At 37.5% G+C, this 15,899-nt stretch overlaps 1 protein-coding gene across 3 annotated transcripts in view; it reads left to right on the forward strand.

Moving 5' to 3' along the window:
• The window catches only part of TBC1D8B (TBC1 domain family member 8B), a 73,708-nt gene that overhangs the window by 45,232 nt on the left and 12,577 nt on the right, over positions 1–15,899 (forward strand). For all 3 annotated transcript variants that reach the window (XM_003135293.6, XM_085008040.1, XM_085008041.1), the window contains 4 exons: positions 8,621–8,738; positions 9,673–9,958; positions 11,251–11,380; positions 11,905–12,003. In XM_003135293.6, the coding sequence (XP_003135341.2) occupies positions 8,621–8,738; positions 9,673–9,958; positions 11,251–11,380; positions 11,905–12,003 (633 nt within the window). The remainder of the gene's footprint in view (positions 1–8,620; positions 8,739–9,672; positions 9,959–11,250; positions 11,381–11,904; positions 12,004–15,899) is intronic.

Raw genomic sequence — 15,899 nt, forward strand, 5'->3', positions numbered from 1 at the left:
TGAGCGAGGCCAGGGACTGAACCTGCATCCTCAGGGATCCTAGTTGGGTTCGCTACTGCTGAGCCATGATGGGAACTCCCGAGAGAGGTATTTTTGAAAAGCAATTTAAGTGAATGAATTATCTAAATGACAAGTATTTAGGATGTTTTAGGATCTCTGAAAGCTAAAAAGACGCATAATGCTTCTTTTCTCAGAGCATATACTCACAGAGCCTGCGATGTTACCTATATGCAGTAGTTTAGAGGCAGCTTCAAAGTAGGCAATACTTGATATTTGACTTCTAAAAAATGAGAGCAAACTTAGAAACATGGAGAGCCAGAGGAAAGTTATTCTGAGTTAGGTAACTCTATGAGCAATACCATTCCGGTGAAAATAAGCCTACTATGGAGATCAGACTGGCTAGATTCATGCTGGAAATCAAGAAGGAAATAAGTTTTTGTGAGGCAAGATCATGGTGAATCTTTCAAGCCTGGGAAAAATTTGAACTTAATACGGTAAGCAGGTTTTATTGCTTTTGATCACAACCCCGGATGATCCATACTGACTTATTATGGCTGGCTGACTGACTTTATCTTCTCTTCCTTCTTCCCTCTGTCCCTTCCTTCCATCTATCTGATCTATATTCCTTTGTTCCCATCGGGGCTCAGTGGTTAACAAACCCGACTAACATCCATGAGGACTCGGGTTTGATCCCTGGCCTCCCTTAGTGTGTTAAGGATCCGGTGATACCATGAGCTGTGGTGTAGGTCACAGACGCCACTTGGATCCGGCGTTGCTGTGGCTCTGGCGTAAGCCAGTGGCTGCAGCTCTGATTCAACCCCTAGCCTGGGAACCTCCATATGCCGCGGGTGCAGCCCTAAAAAGACAAAAAAAAAAAAAAAAAAAAAGAAAAAGAATAATTTCATCACCCCAAAAGGAAGCCCCATATCCATTAGCAGTTATTCCCCATTTCCCCCTACCCCCAACCCTAGGCAGTCACTAATCTACTTTTCTGTCTCTATAGATTTGCCTATTATGGATATTTTATCTAAATGGAATGATACAATATGTGGTCTTTTGTGTCTGCCTTGTTTCATTTAGCGTTTTGTATTCAAGATTCATCCATGTTGTAGCATGTGTTAGTATTTCCTAGTTATTCCTTGTTATTCCTTGTATTCCTTGTATTCTTTGTATTCCTTGTTATGGCTGAATAATAGTCCATTGTATGGATATATCACGTTTTGTTTATTCAACAGTTGATAGGCATTTGGGGTTGTTTCCACATTTTTGCTGTTATGAATAATGTTGCCATGGGTAGTTATGTACAACTTGTTGTATGGATGTGGTTTTTTATTCTTTTGAGTATTTAGCTAGAAGTAGAATTGCTAAGTTATGTGGTAACTTTGTTTAACATTTTAGGGCATTGCCAAACTATTTTTCAAAGATATTGTACCATTTTACATTCCCACCAGCAATGTATGAGGTTTCTAATTTCTCCACATCCTTGACAACTCTTATTATTATCTTATTTTTGATTATAGCTATCCTAGTAAATGTGAAGTGGTATCTCATTATGGTTTAGATTTGCCTTTCTCTAATGTGCTTATTGGCCATCTGTATATCTTCATAGGTGAAATGTCAATTCAAGTCCTTTCCCATTTTTTTTCTAGGGCCACACTCATGGCATATGGAAGTTCCCAGGCTAGGGAACTGCAGCTGCCGGCCTGCACCATAGCCACAGCAACACCAGATCCGAGCCGCGTCTGTGACCTACACCACAGCTCATGGCAACACCAGATTCTTAAACCACTGAGTGAGTTCAGGGATTGAACTCAAATCCTCATGGATCCTAGCTGGGTTTGTTGCTGCTGAGGCACAATGGGAACTCCCAAGTCCTTTCCCATTTTTAAAGTTATTTATCTTGTTATTGTTGAGTTGTAATGGTTCTTTATATATTTTAGATACCAATCATCTATCAGATATAATATTTGTAAAAAGTTTCTACTGTTCTGTGGATTGTCTTTTCACTTCTTTGAAACACAAAAGTTTTAGTGTTTTTCTTTTGTTGTGTGTACTTTTGATATCACATCTAAGAAGCCATTGCCTAATCCAAGGTCAAAAAGATTTATTCCTATGTTATCTTCTAAGGTTTTATAATTTTAATGCTTAAATTTAGGTCTCTGAGCCATTTTGTGTTAATTTTTCTGTGTAGTGTATGGAAAGGGTTCAGCTTCATTCTTTTATTTGTGGATAGCCAGTTGTCCCAATGTCATTTGTTGAAAAAAAAATCTTTCTATCCTTGAATTTCCTTGGCACACTTGCTGAAAATCAATTGACTATAAATGTTAGGGTTTATTTCTTGACTCACAATTCTATTCTATTGATTTATGTTTCTATTCTTATGCCAGTATCACATGGTCTTTTTTACTACATCTGTGCAGTACATTTTGAAATTGGGAAATGTGAGTTTTTTAACTTTTCAAAAAATTTTTTGGCTTTTGTAGGTCTCTTGCATTTTCATATGAATTTTAAGATTGTCAATTTCTGGAGAAATCATTTCCTATATGCAAGACTTGTACTTCATTGCTAATTTCATTTCTAAGTTTTTTATTCTTTTTGACATTGCAGTAAATGGAATTGTTTTCTTGATTTTATTTTTGGACTGCTCATTGCCAGTATATAGAAATACAGTTAATTTTTGTATATATTGATCTTCTCTCCTGCAACCTTGCTGAGCTTATTAGTTCTAGCAGATTTTTTTGTGAATTCCTTACTTAGGATTTTCTACATACAAGACTGTGGGAATCTGTTGGGATTCTGTTGTTGTTGTTGTTGTTCCTTTTTCTTTTTTGGCCCCAAATGTGCAGCAGCTTCATTTGGGATCTCAGTTCCCAACCCAGGGATTGAACCTGGGTCATGGTGGGGAAAGTGTTGAATCCTCACCACTAGACCACCAAGGAGCTCCCAAGACCATGGAATCTGAATAGTGATGTTTTTACCTTTCCAATCCAGATGCCTTATTTCCCCTCTTTTTCTTGCCTGATTGACCTGGCTATAACTTTCAGTGCAGTGTAGAAGCGAAGTGATGAGAATGCGTATTGTGTCTTGTTTTTTTATCTTAGGGGGAAGCAATTAGTCTTTCATCATTAAGTATGATGTTAGCCGTGGGAGTTTTTTGTTTGTTTGTTTGTCTTTTGTCTTCTTGAGGGCCGCACCTGCAGCATATGGAGGTTCCCAGACTAGGGGTCTAATCAGAGCTGCAGCTGCCAGACTACACCACAGCCACAGCAACTCGAGATCCGAGCCACATCTGTGGCCTACACCACAGCTCATGGCAACGCTGGATCCTTAACCCACTGAGTGAGGCCAGGGATCGAACCTGCAGCCTCATGGTTCCTAGTTGGATTCGTTTCCACTGCACCATGACGGGAACTCCAGCTGTGGGAGTTTTGTAGATTTACTTTATCATGCTGAGTAAGTTTCCTTATTTCGTAGTTTGAGTATTTTTATCATGAAAGGGTGGTGGATTTTATTAAGTAGTTTTTCTCCATCTATTAAGATAATCTTGTGGGGTTTTTTCCTTTATTTTATTAATATTGTTGTGGGCCTGAAACAAATAGACTGCCAGATTTTTTTTTCCATCAAAGACAGGCTAATTTGAGAACACCAGAGAATTGCAATACAGGGACAGCCATGGTGAGCAATGGGCAAGTTCCCCCCATGGCAAGGGGAGGAGAATGCTTTTATAGAGAAAGAAAGAAAGTTGGAAGGGTTATACTAAACTAAGAGTCTAGGATTTTTCATTGGCCTTTCCAGGAAAGAAGAGTTTTTCTACTTGTTGGTCTCTGCTATAGTGGCAGGGCATCAACACACCCCCTTCTTGTCCACCAACTCTATTTAGTTGAGGTTTACATTTGTTAATTTTTTACATCATGTTTTCTGTTGATTTTCATGTTTTACCATCCTTACATTCACAGGATAAATCTTACTGGGTCATGCTGTATGTTATTGGATTTGGTTTGCTAGTATTTTGTTAGAGATTTTTTTACTTATACTGATGCATAGTTTTCTTGTGATGTCTTTGTCTAGTTTTGGTACAGGGTCTCAAAGAATGTTTCTTCCACTCCTATTTTCTTGAGTTAATGAAGAATTTGGTGTTAATTCTTTAACTATATGGTAGAATTTGCCAGTGAAGCCATCTCTTCCTAGAGTTTTCTTTGCAGAAAGTTTTTTTCATTATTAACTCAATCTCTCTACGTATAAATCTATTCAGATTTTTCTATTTCTTCTTGAGTTGGACTTGGTGGTTTTTCTAGGAAATTGTCCATTTTATCTAGGTTGTCTAATTTGTTAGCACACAGTTGTTCATCTTATTCCCTTATAATCCTTTTTATTTCTGTTAAGGTTGATGGTAATGATATCTATTTCTTGATTTTAATTTTTTTATTATTTTTTAATAGTTATTTCCCCAATACGATTTTTTTCTACTGTACAACATGGTGACCCAGTTACACATGCATGTACACATTCTCTTTTCACACATTATCATGCTCCATCATAAGTGACTAGACACAGTTCCCAGTTCTCCACAGCAGGATGATTTTAATTTTTTAAGAATTTTATTGGAATATAGCTGACTTACAATGTTGTGTTAGTTTCAGGTGTATGCCAAAGTAAATCAGTTTCACATATATCCATTCCTTTTCGGATTCCTTTCCCATGTAGGTTATTACACAGTATTGAGTATATATCCCTGTGCTATACAGTAGGTCCTTTTTATTTATCTATTTTATATATAGAATTGTTTATATGTTAATCCCAACTTCCTAATTTATCCCTCCCGCCAATGTTTTCCCTCTTGGTAACCATAAGTTTGGTTTTGAAATCTTTGAGTCCACTTCTGTTGTGTGAATGAGTTTTTTGTATCGTTTTTAAATTAGATTCCACATATTAGTGATCTTATATGATGTTTGTCTTTACCTGATTTACTTCATTTAGTATGATAATTTCTAGGTCCATCCATGTTGCTGCAAATGGCATTATTTCATTCTTTTTTATGGCCAAGTACTGATTTTAATTTCTCTCTATCTCTCTCTCTCTGTTTTTTTTTTTTTTTATATATATATATATATTTTTGGTTAGGCTACCTAAAGAGTTTCAGGGTTTTTTAAAGCTTTCCAAAGAACCAACTTTTAATTTTGTTGATTTTTCCCCTATTTTTTTCCTGTTTGTGCAGAACCTCAAGATTAGCCAGAGGTAAGGGAATAGAGCCTTTTCTGTTCTTTCCTGAGCATACATACAGCTCTGGGCAGACATATAAGCCACATGCACTTGGCCTTCTAGATTCCCAGGAATAAATTACAGCTTTCCAAAGTCCCTTATGGATATATCATTCCTCAGCTTTTCATTTTAACCCTGTATTACCCTGTTGTTTGGCCCAACTGTTACCCACTGCCTCAGGCAGCCACACGTTCAACAGCTGCCTCTGATTTTTTCAAGGAACATGCTGGAGAAAAGTCTGTTTGCCTTGGGTGAGCTCTGTGTCGGGTCAAATAAAGACAGCCTTGTGAGTGCAGTCTTCCAGGGAACCACCAGACAGGTCCAATAATGACACTTCTCTGGGAATGAGACTTTGAAGGCACTCCAGCCCCATTCTGTTCCTTCCTGTGTCTGCTAGGTGCTGCTTTTCACCGTGATTGCTGAGTGTTGGTTTTTCAGGCTTCTGTGAAACTGAAGAGGGCTGGGACTTGAGCAATTTAAAATACCACAGAGCTTACTCTTCTTACTGAGATTCAGCCATTTTGTTAAATAAATGCTTCCTGGATTGCTATAAGCTTGTGGATTTTCAGAGTTCTGAAAAATTATTTTTGATAATTTTTGCTCATACTCTTGTTGTTATTATAGAGAGAGCATTTTCAGAGAGCCTTATTCTGCCATCTTCACTGATGCTGCTCTGATTATGGCTTCTTTTCGAAAGTAAAAAATTTTTTTTCATTTTTTATGACCACACCTGTGGTATATGAAAGTTCCCAGGCCAGGGATTGAATCTGAGCTATAGCTGTGACCGAATGCCACAGCTGCAGCAATGCTGGATCCTTTAACCCAGCGCCGAGCAGGGGATTAAACCCACACCTCCAGTGACCCAAGCTGCTGCAGGCAGATTCTTAACCCACTGTGCCACAACAAGAATTTCCCATAATGGATCCTTTTTCCTTTTTTTTTTTTTTTTTTTTTTTTTGTCTTTTTTAGGGCCACACCTGCAGCATATGGAGGTTCCCAGGCTAGGGATCTAATCGGAGCTATAGCCGCTGGCCTCGCCAGAGCCACAGCAATGCCAGATCCGAGCTGCGTCTGTGACCTACACCACAGCTCATGGCAACGATGGATCCTTAACCCACTGAGCAAGGCCAGGGATCGAACGCGAAACCTCATGGTTCCTAGTCGGATTCATTTCCCCTGTGCCACGACGGGAACTCCCCATAATGGATTCTTGAACAGGAAAGTGGTGGAGTAAAAATTGAACTTGAGGTCGCATATTGTGCCAGAAGTGACAAAGAACTGACATACTTAATATATAAATCTATAAGAAAAGTACTAACTTATAAAAATGAGCAGTGGACATGAAAAGATTTGTCATAGAACAAAAAATACAGATTGATAATAAAGTCTAAAAAAGAAAGTTCAACCTCAAATCCAAATTCAAACCATGAGATGCCACTTTCATTATCAAATCAGCAAAGACAATTAAAATTATTATAATTCTTAGTATTGGCAAAAGAGCAGTGAAGTAAGCATTCAAACACTTTAAGTCGGAAATATAAATTGGTAGAGCCTTTCCAGAATACAATTTGGCAGTAATATCGAGTCATTTAAAAATAATATTCTTGGAGTTCCTATCGTGGCTCAGTGGTTAGCGAATCCAACTAGGAACCATGAGGTTGCGGGTTTGATCCCTGGCCTTGCTCAGTGGGTTAAGGATCTGGCATTGCCCTGAGCTGTGGTGTAGGTTGCAGACACGGCTCGGATCCAGTGTTGCTGTGGCTCTGGCGTAGACCGGCGGCTACAGCTCCGATTCAACCCCTAGCCTGGGAACCTCCATATGCCGTGGGAGCGGCCCAAGAAATGGCAAAAAAGACAATAATAATAATATTCTTTAGGGAGTTCCCTTCATGGTGCAGTGGAAATGAACTCAATGAGTATCTATGAGGATGCATGTTCGATCCCTGGCCTCACTCAGTGAGTCAGGGATCCAGCACTGCTGTGAGCTGTGTTGTAGGTCACAGACGTGGCTCGGATCCCGTGTTGCTGTGGCTGTGGCATAGGTGGGCAGATGCAGCTCTGATTCAGCTCCTAGCCTGGGAACTTCCATATGCAGTGGATGTGGCCCTAAAAAGCAAAAAAATAAAAAATAAAAATAAATAAATAAAAATAATATTCTTTGGAGTTCCGTGGTGGCATAGTGGTTAAAGGATCTGTCATTGTCACTGCTATGGCATAAGTTCTATCCCTGGCCTGGGAACTTCTTCATGCCATGGGCACAGCCAAAAAAATTTTTTTTAAATGTTCTTTGACCAAATAACTTCATTTCTATGGATCTTTTCTAAGAAAATAGTAAAGATTTATATACAGAGATATTCCTTGCAGAATTATATATAGTAGTGAAAAGTTGAAATCAACCTAAATGTTCAATAATAGTAGAATGGTTAAATAATTTATAATGTATGCAACTTCCTCGATTATTTTACAGTCATGAAAATATGGTTTTAGAATTATTTAATGGTGTTGAAAATGAATAATATAATGTTAAGTGAAAAAAATCAAACTTTATAGTTTGGTATACATTTTAGAAGGGGTAAAAGAAAAAATAAAAACACAAAAAGTACACATCAACTTGTTAACAGTGGTGATCTCTGGGTAGGTAGGATATAGGAGATTTTGTTTTCTTCATGCCTTTCCATTCTTTCCAGACCCTGTCCCTTAAAGGTTTATTACCTTTATAATAAGGGCCATGGCCAAATGTAATATAAAAGTAATGATCTGACATTTGTATGGAAGATAGATTAGAAGAAGGTGGACACTAGGGTGGTTGTGGGAATGGAGAGGATAAATCAAATCTAAAAGACATTTTATAAGAAGATACTAGGATATGAAGACAGATCAGTTGTGGTAAATAAAGGGCTTCTAGCATGATCAAAATTAAGGGAGCAAAGATGGGAATCCTATTTAATAGAGGAAAGAAGATGTTTGATTTCTGACACAATTGAGGAAGATGGACATCTAAGAGAGGGAGTTGAAAATACAGATGAAGTTTGTTTCTACAATTTGAATATGTCCTTGAAAGTAGGTGTTTTTTTAAGATTTGCAATAATTAATATTTTTTACTCATTGAAAGTAGTCTAAATCAGAGAGGTTTTACTTGTGTTCTGTGTTCATGATGTTACCTCTTCATTTTCCTTGAATTTACCATGTGAAATAACTGATTAGCAAATGTTATCCTGACTTCACCTTGTTTTTTTTTGGACTGGCTCAGAGTTCTTATGTTTCCATTATGATTACTCTCATGGTTGTTATTGCTGAAAACTACTGTGTTTGAAGAAGAAATGTAATTATTGGCCAAGCAATGTTTATTTTTTAATTTTAGGCGATGAACATTTTGACTTCAGTGTTGCTTCTGTATGCAAAAGAGGAAGAAGCTTTTTGGCTTCTGGTTGCTGTATGTGAACGAATGTTACCTGATTATTTTAATCGTCGAATCATTGGTAAAAAAAACCACACACATATACATACACAAACACATATTTCTTTTCTAAACAGTTTATAGGCCCCTTGTCTATCCAATTACCTAGCATATGGAAGAACTGATCAATTAAGTTTTGAAATACAAAAAAATGTAAGCAATATGAAAATGTCACATTCACTGACATGCTCAAGGGAAGAGCTTTTTGCACTGAATATACAGTTGGAAAGATTGTTTAATATATTGTTTTTTAAAGATAAAGTACCAGGTCTGTTTCTTTATAAAATAGAAAATTTAAGTTTACTATCTCTGTATTGGTAAAACAGTGGTGATCTGAAGCATCTGGAGCTATTGGAAAATTTGTAATTGTTTCTTGATTAGAGAGATTTTAATCAGCTTAAAATCTCCACATTTTTATGAACTGTATAGATATATGCAGGCTTTCAAAGGATCAAGTTCTTAGTTTGTTAATTATATAATATTTTCTTTAGTCATCAAATATTTATAGATCTGTGATCCCCTCTCTTAAAACCATAGAGGGTCTCTCCTTTGTCACCATCATAAACCTTTGGTATCATGACCAGGTCATCGATTGTATTGTCTTGTGTTATAGTTATTTGTGTATTTATCTTAAGTTCTATTAGATGTTAAGCTCTTTGAAGATGAGCCATTTAATTAATCGGTATATCTCTTATATCACCTATTACAAGTGTCTGCACATAATAAAGATTCCATAAATAATTGTTCAAATGAATATGAATTGAGTTTCTCAGGTGCTTCTTGATGCATGATACCATTAGCAGATAAAGAGATGTGTGAAATATAGAGAAGGCACAGAAGATGTTTATAATTTAAGAGAAATAAAATATATCGGCATACTAATAGAAGTGGGAAGGTATCAAAAACAAGTCCTCTTGAAAGGTGTTTATTTTTAAGTTCCTTTTTATGTTCTCCAGGTGCCTTGGTGGATCAGGCGGTCTTTGAAGAGCTTATCAGAGATCACCTTCCCCAGCTGACTGAACACATGACTGATATGACATTCTTTTCCTCAGTTTCTCTCTCATGGTTCCTCACACTTTTTATTAGTGTGCTACCTATTGAGAGTGCAGTGAACGTAGTAGACTGTTTCTTCTATGATGGAATAAAGGCCATTTTACAACTGGGATTGGCAATACTTGACTATAATTTAGACAAACTGCTGGCCTGTAAAGATGATGCTGAAGCTGTTACAGCTTTAAACAGGTACTGTGAGACCCACAGCATTTAAATCTGGCAAGCACCTTAGAGGTTATGTTGTTCAAGCCCCTTATTTTATTGATGAGGAAACCGAGCCCTAGGAACTTTAAATAATTTGCCCAAGCTCACCAGCTAGTTGAATGAAAAGCCAGGCCTAGAGTCTACTCTTCTGCTTCCAGAATATAACAAAAGTAAGTCACTTTGATGTAAACCACTAGGTTATATACACATTTACAGTAATACTGTTGATTCAGTATGCTGGGACTTTCAGTGTCCCAGTTTGTGCTATAAATTAAAGCATGTACAGGTAATTTGAAGGGGGAAATGTAGCAATATAATATTATCATTCATATTATTATACAGTATATATTATATTCATGTTATAATTATTATATTATATACTATATAACATTATATAATATTAAATATCCAGTGAAGGAAATTTTTCTGGTTTCTAAGTGGTTTCAATCAGATAGGCCGAGCTTTATTTGCCTAGTGCCTTTTCTGTGAATTCTATTTTGTATTGTAACACATGTGTTGTGTGTATGTATATACTATGTATGTATATATTAAATGAATGTATATATAAATATTTGCGGAGTTCCCGTCGTGGCGCAGTGGTTAACGAATCCGACTAGGAACCATGAGGTTGCGGGTTCGGTCCCTGCCCTTGCTCAGTGGGTCAAGGTTCCGGCGTTGCTGTGAGCTGTGGTGTAGGTTGCAGACGTGGCTCGGATCCTGCGTTGCTGTGGCTCTGGCGTAGGCTGGCAGCTATAGTTCCGATTAGACCCCTAGCCCGGGAACCTCCATATGCCACAGGAGCAGCCCAAGAAATGGCAAAAAGACAAAAAAAATAAAAATAAAAAAAATAAATATTTGGGAACTGTTGTGATGGTGCATCAAATGCCATTTATATACAGAATAAAGTATAAACACCTTACTCTGGCATTTAGAACTCTCCATGTTAAGGCCTCCGTGTATCTTTCTCAAATTATTTCTCCTTAGGTACCTCTACGTACCCTATATTCCATCCCCACTGGGCTGTTTGCTGAGTCCTCTCTGAGCCTGTCTGCTTCTCTGTGCTCTCCTTCCCTGCCTCTGACATCATTTCATACCATCCCATTTCCTGCTTCTCTGTCCTCCTAATTCCCAACCCTCTTCAACTTCTACTTCCTTCTAAGACTGTCCCTTGTCCTCTTGGTTGAAATTAACCTCTGACTAACTAGGGAGAAATTAGCTGTCACTTTCTTGGCATTTTACTTCTACTAATTCTTGTTATTACTATCCCTTTTGGATAGGTTCTTTGACAATGTCACTAATAAGGATAGCCCATTGCCTTCAAGTGTGCAGCAGGGTTCAAATGTAAGTGATGATAAAAGCAGCCATAGTCGAGTGGATATTACAGATTTGATTAGAGAGTCAAATGAGGTAAGTTTTTCTTATGCCATAATATATAATTACTAGCACATTTAAACGATAGATACTATAGTTTTAGCTCTAGTGGTATATTAAGAGTAAGATAATATAAATAAAGATAAAGTAATTTAAAACCCAACTTCACTTTAAAAATGAGTTCTGTGAACCATTCCTAAGTTATAGAGCCTCCTCTGATTCAGTTTGCTTTTCATTAAATGAAACTATTCACAAATAATATCCACTTTCAAATATCTATCACTGTATAAAAAGGTGGAAAATATGCTCGATGTAGAGACTAAGAATTTTACCGATGTCCTTGTACTTAGTCTAGACTCATAGTAGATGGAGTCCTCTCCTGTGAATATACAGAACAACTGAAACGTGGGAGGTGAAAATTTGCATAATCACTGCACAAGTTAGGAAAATAGCTAGAAATAGAACCAGGGCCTCTGAGAATTGAATCTGCTGAAATTCAATTGTAAGAGAAGTGGATATTTATTATGAATGAGTATCTACTGAAATCGTATTTCTTGCAGAAATATGGCAGTATTCGCTATGAGGATATACATAGCATGCGCTGTCGAAATAGGTTATATGTGATACAGACCCTAGAGGAAACGACAAAGCAGAATGTGGTGAGTATCCACCCAATAGGAGAAAACCAATTGGAGTCACATTTTTTTCTCTCAGCTTCCTTTTAAAAATGATCATTCCATGCGAAGAAAATAAAATAACTATAGACATTTGAGCTAGATTCTTGCCATAGCTTAGCTTACTGTAAATTTTTTGAGAGGAAAGAAGTTATTTTCTTCTGGTTGAATTATATTGGTTTCTCCAACATGTTCTGTGCTATTTGACCTTTAGTATTGAATGCTATGATGTAGGCATTTAAGCATAACATATTTGTGATACGCTTCATCAATAAGAACAGCTGACCCACATAGTAGTTTATGCTGCTAATATGTATTATTATCCTTGGATACCTAAGATAAAGTGAAAAAGTTATGAAGCGGTATGTTTTAAGTACTTCTTACTAATATTTGGATGACTACATAAGAAGCTGTTAATATTGCTTGCCTCTTTAATAGATTAATAGATTAATCAATTAATCTACTCATTAACAGATTGCTGGTTCGAAGAGGGAGGGCTTTATTTTGCTGTATAAATCCTTCTGTACTGTCTGAGCTTTTATCATGAGAATGTATTGTTTTTGTAAACCTAATGCTTAAAGGTCAAGTCCACAGAGATACAAATCTGGGAAAATTAACATTTCTGAAGATTACAGGTTTAGATCACAAGTAATTCAATGATGTTACCATGACATAGTTAGCATAGAGCCCCCTTGTTTTAGTTTTTCTATATTAACTTTAAAAAAACATACCAAAGCAATACATGATTATTTTGAATAATTTAGACATTATAGAAATGTAAAAAAGTAAGTTTCCTACCCCAGGAGTAACCAATATTAAAATGATTTGCCATATATCCTTCTAGACCTTTTTTCTAAATATCTATAGACATACGTGTATACAATGGGGGGTTAGAGGGCAATATAGCTTTTTAATTTTAATTTTATTTTTATTTATTTATTATTATTATTTTTTGGTCTTTTGTCTCTTTAGGGCTGCACCTGCAGCATATGGAGGTTCCCAGGCTAGGGAGTCGAATCAGAGCTGTAGCTGCTGGCCTACACCACAGTCACAGCAACGCGAGATCCAAGCTGTGTCTGCAACCTACACCACAGCTCATAGTGTAACAAGGATCCTTAACCCACTGAGCAAGGCCAGGGATCAAACCCGCGTCCTCATGGATACTAGTTGGGTTCATTAACCACTGACCCACAATAGGAACTCCATACATGGGTTTATTTCTGGAGTCTTTTTTTCTGCAACACCACCAAACTATTTTAAGTATTGTGGCTTTATAGTCCATTTTGAAATCTGGACTTTCACCTGTCTTTTTAAGTGTCTTTTTAAGTGTCCTTTAGTAAGCATTTATTGTTTATCATAGAGGTTTTATATATTTCTTATTGTGTTTTATCTACTCCTGTGTATTTTATGGTTTTATTGCTAATATGAATGAGGTTTTTTTTCTTTATATTTTCTAATTTATTGCAGTATGTGTAAAAGCTATTGATTTGCACACGTTGCTTTTTTCAGTGGCTGTGTTACTGACTCATTAATTCTAATTTTTTTTGGTTGAATTTCTCCAGTTTTCTGAATAGACAAGCTTATCATTTCTAGTCTTAGAGTTTTGACCCTTCCTAGGATGTATACTTCTTTTGGGGGGGGTATTATAGTGGGTAGAATTTTCATAGAGGTATTACATAATAGCAGTGAAGCAAGCTTCCTTGTCTTATTCTGGGATTTAATAGGAATTCCTCTAGTATTTTATTGTTAGGTATGATGATTGCTCTTGATTTTTATTTATTTATTTATTTATTTATTTTGCTTTTTAGGATCACATCTGCTGCATATGGAAGTTCTCGGGCTACGGGTTGGGATCAGAGCTGCGTCTGCGACCTACGCCACAGCTCATGGCAATGCCGGCAGATCCTTAACCCATTGAGCGAGGCTAGGGATTGAACCCACATCACTAGTCAGGCTCATTACCACTGAGCCACAGTGGGAACTTCCTGCTCTTGATTTTTGAAGGATGCCTCTTATCAAATTAAGGAGTTTCACTAAGTTTCTAGGTTAAGAGGTTTGGGACATTTTTAAAACATCAATAATGTGGAGTTCCCATCGTGGCGCAGTGGTTAACGAATCCAACTAAGAACCATGAGGTTGCAGGTTCCATCCCTGGCCTTGCTCAGTGGGTTAAGGATCTGGCGTTGCTATGAGCTGTGGTGTAGGTCGCAGACGTGGCTCGGATCCCACGTTGCTGTGGCTCTGGTGTAGGCCGGCAGCTACAGCTCCGATTAGACCCCTAGCCTGGGAACCTCCATATGCCGTGGGAGCAGCCCTAGAAAAGACAAAAAAAAAAAAAATCATCAATATTGTTAACTTTGGTCAAATAACTTTTCCATATCTTGAGATTATGTATTTTTCTACTTTATTAATGTAGTCAAGTCCATTAAAGAATTCCTGGAGTTCCCGTCATGGCTCAGTGGTTAACAAATCCAACTAGGAACCATGAGGTTGTTGGTTCAATCCCTGGCCTTGCTCAGTGGGTTAAGGACCTGGCGTTGCCATGAGCTGTGGTATAGGTCGCAGACGTGGCTCAGATCCCACATTGCTGTGGCTCTGGTGTAGGCCGGCAGCTACAGCTCTGATTTGACCCCTAGCCTGGGAACCACCATATGCCACGGGAGCGGTCCAAGAAATGGCAAAAAGACCAAAAAAAAAGAATTCGTAATATTAGGAGTTCCTGTAGTGGCTCAGCAGAAACAAATCTGAGTAGAATCCATGAGGACACAGGTTCGATCCCTGGCTTCTCTCAGTGGGTTAAGGATCTGACATTGCCATGAACGGTGGTATAGGCTCGGATCCCATGTTGCTGTGGCTGTGGCGTCAGCCAGCAGCTACATCTCCGATTCGACCCCTAGCCTGGGAAACCTTATGCCACAGGTGCGGCCCTAAAAAGACAAAAAAAAAAAAAAAAAATAGACTTCCAATGAATTCTGTTTGTTCATGTTCTTTTAATATTCTGCTTTGATAATGTTCCTAAATAGTGTAGCTAGGTTCTTTATATCTATGTTACAGTGATGTTGGCTTACTGTGTGTGTGTGCTAACTTCATTTTTCGTATTTGAATTGTGCTCACAGGAGTTCCCAGCATGGTAGCATGGTACAGTGGAAACAAATCCAACTAGGAACCATCAGGTTGCAGGTTCAATCCCTGGCCTCGCTCAGCAGCTTAAGGATCTGGCATTGCTGTGAGCTGTGATGTAGGTCATAGATGCGGCTCGGATCTGGCATGGCTGTGGCTGTGGTGTAGGCCAGTGGCTACAGCTCCGATTAGACCCCTAGCCTGGGAACCTCCATATGCCTCGAGTGCGGCCCTAAAAGACAAAAGACAAAAAAAAAAAAAAAAAAAAAAAAAAATTGCGCTCATGTCATAGAATGGATTTTGGAGCAAACCATATTTTCCTATGCTTTTAGATGGTTTAAATCACATAAGAATTATCCATTACCTGACAGTTTGAGATGAGCCTGTAAAACCATCTGGATCTGCTGCCTTTGGTGGGAGGCAGATCTTTGCTTACCAGTTTAGCCTATTCAGAACTTGCTCTTCCTGAGTTAATTTTGGCATTTATATTTTCCTAGAGAATTAGCCATTTCATCTAGACTTACAGATATATTTTCATAAAGCTTATGAAATTCATTCAACAGATAATGCTACTTTTTTATGTCCTGGACACTTAATGAGCTCTATAGATATGTTTATAGTATTCTTTTCCTTCTCAATGATATTTATTTGTGATTTCTTATTTCTTTTATCATACTTGCCACATATTTATTTTACTTACTTTTTCAATTAACCAACTCTTTTATTTATCAAGTCTATTTTTTTATTACCCGTTTCATTAA

Source organism: Sus scrofa, chromosome X, assembly GCF_054392235.1.
Source record: "Sus scrofa isolate SSC_HxYL_T2T_F1_AM1 chromosome X, Sscrofa_HxYL_maternal_Yorkshire_Landrace_v2.0, whole genome shotgun sequence".
Taxonomy (NCBI): Eukaryota; Metazoa; Chordata; class Mammalia; order Artiodactyla; family Suidae; genus Sus; species Sus scrofa.